Source organism: Bos javanicus, chromosome 21, assembly GCF_032452875.1.
Source record: "Bos javanicus breed banteng chromosome 21, ARS-OSU_banteng_1.0, whole genome shotgun sequence".
NCBI classification, from domain to species: Eukaryota; Metazoa; Chordata; class Mammalia; order Artiodactyla; family Bovidae; genus Bos; species Bos javanicus.
The window spans coordinates 65,220,762-65,227,735 of NC_083888.1; the positions used below are offsets into that span (position 1 = coordinate 65,220,762).

The 6,974-nt window shown below is 55.7% G+C and overlaps 1 protein-coding gene across 1 annotated transcript; it reads left to right on the forward strand.

Moving 5' to 3' along the window:
• The first annotated feature begins 850 nt into the window (after nt 1–850).
• On the forward strand, nt 851–4,557 carry LOC133234035 (uncharacterized). Its single transcript, XM_061394174.1, has 3 exons — nt 851–950; nt 2,718–3,058; nt 4,170–4,557. The coding sequence occupies exons 1-3, from the start codon at nt 851–853 to the stop codon at nt 4,467–4,469; spliced, it is 741 nt and encodes a 246-aa protein (XP_061250158.1). The 3' UTR covers nt 4,470–4,557.
• The last annotated feature ends 2,417 nt before the right edge of the window (nt 4,558–6,974 follow it).

The window sequence follows — 6,974 nt, forward strand, 5'->3', positions numbered from 1 at the left end:
ACCTCTTTCATCATCCTGTTAACACTGTCTTCCTAGCTTATCTGAAATTACATGAAATTAAACTAAATGGATGTTAATATTTTCTTTCTCTCTCCCCCTTAGATTGTAAAATTTCTCAGGGCAGGAGTTTTTTTCTGTCATGTTCCCTGCTGTGCCCCCAGTCCTAGGATCCAGGCCAGGACCAGAGTAGAGAAAAGGTGAGTGAGTGTTGATTGACTAACCGACTCCCTGAGGGCTGGGACCTTATCAAGTGAATCTCTAGGAAAGTGCCAAGGCACTCAAAAGATGTGGTGATAAGCATAGGAATATAGTAATCGGTTTTTAGAATTTCTTCACATTTGTTAAAAGCTGTTTGATTTTCCATGTTTTTCTGCCCCTTGCAGGATGTCATTTGAGAGTCAGGGGTTTGCTGTTGGGTCTGGGCCCTTCTTTCCACTTTCTAGTGCCCCCAGGGCCCCAAAAGGAGTGATAAGCCCCAGTACAACCCCACACACCCCAATTGAGCCCCCTCCCCACTTTCTAGCCAACTCTCCAGCACCCAGAGCCAGGTGTTATGGGAACTACATCTGCAACAGGCTGGAGTGTAGTGTTGGGGCTAATATTTTATGCATGGAACTGAGAGAATGGGGACATTTGGAGATGAAAATTGTTGTTAACGCATCCACACATCTTTGGAATACATTAAATGTATGTAGGTGGATGGGAGGCAACATTAGCCTTTATTTAATAGCTCCAATGTAACCATCTCCACACCGCAACACAGCAGTAATGAGCACAGCCGCCTGAGCCCCCTCATCGCCCAGGCCGCCGCGCAGAGAAGCGTTGGGTACATTGCCACCACTCGCGAATTATGCATGAGACAAAGTGTCAGCCCAGGGTACCAGGCACTGGGCAGCGTGCGGCGTCCCACATCACTCTAGACCCGAAGACGGGTGACCCTGCGCTGCTCGGTGCAGAATTTCATTAAAAGCCAAATTACTGGTTTATCTATTGTTTGAGGAGACGAGAAAATAAACAAAGGGCCTGTTTTCATCTGACAAACCAAATGAAAATGTCCACACAGAGGCCAGCAGGAAAGGCACAGTGGGCCTCGGAGCCAGAGCATCAGTGCCTTGGGGCCACCGCCCAGGCACTGTGTCAGTGAACCAGCTGTGGGTCCAGACTCAGGGCCGCTCACCGCTTTCTGGTGCCTGAGTGGGCACGGGCCCCCGCGGCCGCAAATGCTCTTTGCGCGATGACGTAGGCTCACTTTCCCCAACATTCAGCTGGCCGTGCTTTTCATGGTTGTCCCTGCACCCACGTGGTAACTGCATTTAGTGCCGTTCCTCTCGGAATGGGGTGTTTGCAGTTGGGTGTAGTCCCTACCGCCTCTGGCCCAGAGGGTGGGCCACTCGCCCCTTGGGGACACCAGGGCACGGTGGGGATCTGAATACCCAGGGCCCATGTGGAGCAGCTTCGAGCGCATTTGATGGCTCTGTTTGCCCCTACGTGAGTACAGATCTAGTCAGAATGAGCACTCAGACCAGCTGTGGGGCTCTGCCGGGCGGGCTCGGCTCCCCCGTCTGTGCTCTCCCCAACCCTCACTTGCACCCCGAGTCACCAGGGTCAGCGCCTGGTGCAGCCCTGGGGACCCACAGAGGTCTCAGTCCTCATGGGCCTTTGAGGATGCAAAGCCCCGCAGCCCCAAGTCCCAGGGCTGAGTGGGACCCCTGAGTTTATTCCCCTTCTCTTCTGTCCCTCCACTCACATCCTCATACAGATAAGAAAACTGCAGTCCAAGGGGACAAAGTGCTTTGTCGTGGCTATTTTTCCCGAGGGTGGTCTCAGACTATGGGATCAAGACCCATCTCTGGCAAATAAGCTGTTTCCCTCTTATTGACAGGGGGATGACAGGGGGTGACCCAGCACCCCAAGGCTATGAGAGGGAATCCCAGGTGGGACTCAGTACCTTGGTTCTCAAGGGGTTGTGTGGGGGGGGGGGTGTGTGACATTGCTGCCTTGCCACAGAGCTTCTAGAAGCCGGGGCCCTCACTCTGCAGTGTCAGCTCAGCTCATAGTCAGTGGTCAGTGAATAGCTGGACTGAAGCTGGCCTCAGACAACAGTGCAAAGTAGGTAGTCAACCAGGGAGTGTGTTGAATCAGGTCTTTATTACCAGGAGGAAGCACACAGGAGGTGCGGGGAGGACGTTTGTGGAATGGATAAATAAAAGCATGCTCTTTGAGGGAATAAAGAAGCAGAGAAACTGAAAAGAATCTAGGGAAGATGGACATAAATCTCCACCGAGTGCCACCAAGGCTCTGTAGTCGAGGCCTCTGAAAAGACGCTGCAGAGGCTGAGGGGCCATTTGTCACAGTAGGGACAGGCTCAAGGGCCAAGAAGCAAGGGTGTGATGGAACCTCGTTCATCATTTTCACATTATCCTGGCGGCAATGGAGAGGAGCCCACGAGTGCACAGCCAAGCTGCCCCCCACCTGACAGAATGAGTGCCAGGCTGGGGTGGGAAAGGACCCTGAGGAAGTGCAGGCTGGGCTGGGGGAGTAGGCAGGCATCTCAGTGCCCACCTCATGCCCTTAGTGCTGCAGTATTGTTTTCATTTAGCCCAGTATGAGTCCCCTGGGCCCTGTTCCAATGCCACTTCCTACAGGAAGCCCTCCCAGATCCGCCAAGCCTGATCCATAGAAAATGTCAATCTGCAGTCAGATATCAGTCTTCTGAGTCTTTGATCAGCAGGTATCTCCTTGCAAAGCCTGCAAGCTCTATGGGAGCAGGGGCTGTGTCTGGTGTGGTCCTGGTGGGGCCCCTGTGCCTGGTTGGGAACTCAGCCCCGGGGGAGGCACCATATCATGCTCTTGGCCATGTCTGCCCTTTGCAGGCACTCTGGACCTGGCACCCGACAGGTGCCTGGTGTGTAGACATCCCACGGGCCGAGCCTTGGGTAGACCCCAAGCAAGAGCCAAGGGCGGAGCCAGAGCTGGCCACAAGGAGAACTTCTGCCTAGAGAAGTCTGACTGTGAGCTGAGGAGCCTAACCCGACCCTGGAGGCATTCTTTGGGTCTGGTAAGTGCCCATCAGAAGCACCAGTGGACTTCCATTGGGGCCTGGAACAGAGGTGGGGTCTACCCAGGACACACAGGGTTCAGGGAGCCCACACTGTTAGGAGGGTCAGGACCACCTTACCCAGAGTAGCTCCTCTGGGCTTCAAACAGTGTTTGTTGAGTGACTGAATGGAATGGAGCCTCCTAAGTCCTCCCCGGAACACCCTGCCCTGGTTCACGCAGCCTTGCTCCAAGGAGAGGCCAACCCTGCGCCCTCTGGCTGTGGAAAAGGGAGGGAAGCCCCCCAGGGCAGGGCTGCAGTTAGCGTGTGGGGCCCTGATCAGGCTGAGCGCTGACTTGGGTGCCCCAAGCCCCCAGCCCGGGGTCCCGGGTCTCCCCGGGGCAGGACGCTACCGAGAAGGTGCAGCAGAGTCCAGGGTGTAGGAAAAGCGGCCAGGAGACTGCTTTCCACCATCTGCGATATCTTCGTTTTCTCTAACACTCAAAAATAGTAGATGTTTCTGTTATGCTCTCTCGTTGGCAGGGGAGCGGCAGGGCCTGCCAAGGCCTGGGGGAGCCCGCCAGCCTGCGGAGTTTTACTGTACAAACAGTTGGGGAGGGGGTGTCTCTGCTAACTTGAAATCCCCCATCAGTAAACATGCCAATTTAAAGTGTAATTAACTCAGGCCGGAAAACATTCAGCTTTGGACTGCCTTTCACAGTTGACGTTGTTTTTCTTTTATTTATTTATCTCTTTACGGGTGTGGTGGTGTCTGTGGCAGGTTTCAGCCAGGAAAAATCGAAGAAGGGCTTAAGTGGGGAGGGGGCCTGGTTGGGAGAAGAAGCGATGGAAAGAAGGAAGGGGAGGCTGGTCTGACACCCCCAGGGCCCTTGTGCCCGGTGTCTCCCTCTGCTTTCTGCCCAGGGCGGTGGGTGCCCAGGAAGGGAAACAGAGTCAGGAGTGGGGCAGGGGGCAGATCCCTGTACCAGCTGGGCCCAGTGATCTGGGAGTCCTGGGCCCTGTCCGGGACCCCGGGACGACACTGGGCTGGTGGTGGGGGTGCTGGGTCCCACCTGCTTTCTCTGACCCCATCTTGGAGTCTCAGCCCTTTCCTCTGCCTCTTGCTTCACAGGGCTGCGCCATGGTCCCCGCTGATGAACCAGGCGGAGGGCACCCATGCCCCAGCAGATCGATGCACAGCAACCTGCCTGCCACACCCAGGAAGCTGGGGGAGGCCCCTGCACCCCCCGCCCCACCACCATTTGAAGGACCCAGACTGATCTCCAGGGGGCCAGTCCTGCTGCAGATGGACAGGCCTTCACATGGACCCTGGGGAGGACCCTGTGGACTCAGGGGAGACAAACTCAAGGCCAGTAACCATGCCGTGTCCCACCAGATAGTGGGGCTTCTGGAAGGTGAAAATGCTGGCTAGAAGGATATAAGAATTCCTGCTCTTCCTCTTCAGATACTCTTCAAATACAGACCATTTAAATAATAAATACATGTTATCAAAATCTAAATGCACATGTGTGTGTCTATATATTCCAAGACAGCATTTGTTAAGTGGAGGGTTTCAAAAGAAAGACCCTCTGCCTCTGGTAGGGCTTTTTCCCTACAGCCATCCCCATCCCCACCCTGAACAGAGCATCTTCCTGCAGCCCACTGCATGCGTGCGAGCTCACGTCCTGACATGAACCAGGCCACAGAAGGACAAGCTGCAGGTCTGAGACAGCGCCCGCGCCCCCACCCCACCGCCTCGCCCAGGCCCCGCTGCCAGCCCCCGCGAGCAGAGAGGCCAGGGCCCAGGGGCACAGCTGGTGCCCACGCCTCGCTCTGCCAGCCTCCGCCTGGTCACGACACAGCCGGGCTGACTCAGAAGCAGCCGCGAGCGGGAGCCTCATAAATTACATAATTACCTATGAAACCTGCCACTGCCGGTTCTCAGCCGGGAAGGACACGCTCCGGCCGGCAGGTGACTCATGCTGTTTTCTCCAGAGCCTCTCGCCTGCGCTCTGCCCACCACCTCGGTCTGGGCTGGGGGGACCATGGAGGCGAGGGGGGCAGCTTGGTTTTTTCCCCAGCTCTGCAGCAAAGGAGAGGCAGGCAGCCACCCTCTTGCCAAGGCTTTGGGTGGAGGGCCCTGTCTCCAGCCCCCCATTCTGTAGCCCCCACCATAGACCTCCAGATGGACAGCCCCTCATCTGACAGAGGCGAAACTGAGGTCCAGAGAGGTTGCTCTGACTAGTGTCAATGACCCCCCCCCCCCCACCACCCACCGCCCAGCTTAGACCTTTGGTCTAAGAGAAGCAGAAGACCTTTGGTCTAGAGAAACAGAAGATTCCCAGGGGAAGGGGCTGGAGGTTTGAGGGTCTACCCCGGCTGTGGTAGACCCTCAAACCTCCAGCCCCTTCCCCTGGGAATCTTCTGCTTCTCTAGAGTCCCTTGATGGGGGCAAACTCTACCTTTGGAAAAATATTTCCACTCTTGAAAGTGACTGTGACTTTGGGAAACAGGTATAAGTTGCCTTCTCAAGGGGAACTGGGTGTATACACCTGGCAAGGGATGCTGTGGTTTAGTCGCTAAAGTCGTGTCCGACTCCTTGGACTGTAGCCTACCAGGTTCCTCTGTCCATGGAATCCTCCAGGCAAGAATACTGGAGTGGGTTGCCACTTCCTTCTCCAGGGGATCTTTCCAGCCCAGGGATCGAATCTGTGTGTCTTGTGCTGGAGGTGATCTCCTGCATTGCAGGTGGTTTCTTTTACCAACTGAGCCACCGGGGACGCCCAGGGGATGCTGTAGGGTGCTGTTCTTTCAAACGGAAAACCCGGTAGAGTGGGGTCTGGTGGGTGTGGGCCTCAGATGAGGACTTAGGCTCAAATCCAGCCTTTGTCACTTATTGTCACTGAGCCTCAGTTTCCTCATCTGCAAAATGGGCACCCATCCTGCTGATGGGGTGAGAGGGAAACAGGTTTTGAGTATATACTAAGTGCTGACTGGATCAGGTTCTCATTAGAGTGGGGGGCTCCCTCATGCTGAGCCATGGCTGGTTAGGGTCCCCAGGGATCCTGAAGTCACAGCAAGCCTGACTCACCCGGACCTGGAGACCACCTGCTCCTGATGGTCCAGGACCCTGTTACTACTGGCCACAGCACCCAGTTCTGGGCACTCCCCATCCGTCCCCCAGCTCCAGAGGTCACCTGCAAACAGAACCATGAGCAACAGGGCCCATTATGTTCAGAAACACATCCAGGTATGCAGCAGCAGGTCACAAGGGTGCTGAGGGTTCCCAGACAGATGTGCTGAGGGACTGGCTTCCTGGGGAAAAGCTTGGGGTGGGTATTCGGCCTCCTATGGCCCCAGCCCGCCCTGCCTTCCTCATCATGACTGCCCTGGGGCTGGCCCACCATTCCAAGAGTGACACCGCCACCACCCTTACCTACTGTGCACCAGGCAAGAGCTGGGTGCCACATCCAAACCCATGGAGGAGGTCCGGGCAAACAAACGGCACAAATCTGGATGCAGAGCTTGTCAGGATCCTGGCTCCAAGTTAGCACTGGGAAGTCACTTGCCTGTACTGGGCCTCGGTCTTCTCATCTGTAAAATGGGTATAATTGAATCAGACTGTGACATCAAAGTCCCAAGAGTCCCTTCCTGTGCCATCACCCCACATGACCAGCTCAGCAAGCTCTAGGGTTACCATCCCCTTTGCCACCAAACTACACAGCCATAATTTCTACCCCTCCATCACCCAGGGAAGCCCAGCCTCAGCACTGGCAGGAGGTGGGACAGGGCAGGGCTCACCACCCACCCCTCCCTGGGATGCCTCACCTCCTCCCTGCTTCTGCTCCAGGCTCCCCTGCCTCTGCTCTCTGTCCCTTTGCTCTTTTTTTCCCAATGCACCATCAAGCCAGAACTGTCCATGGAAATTTCTAGAAGT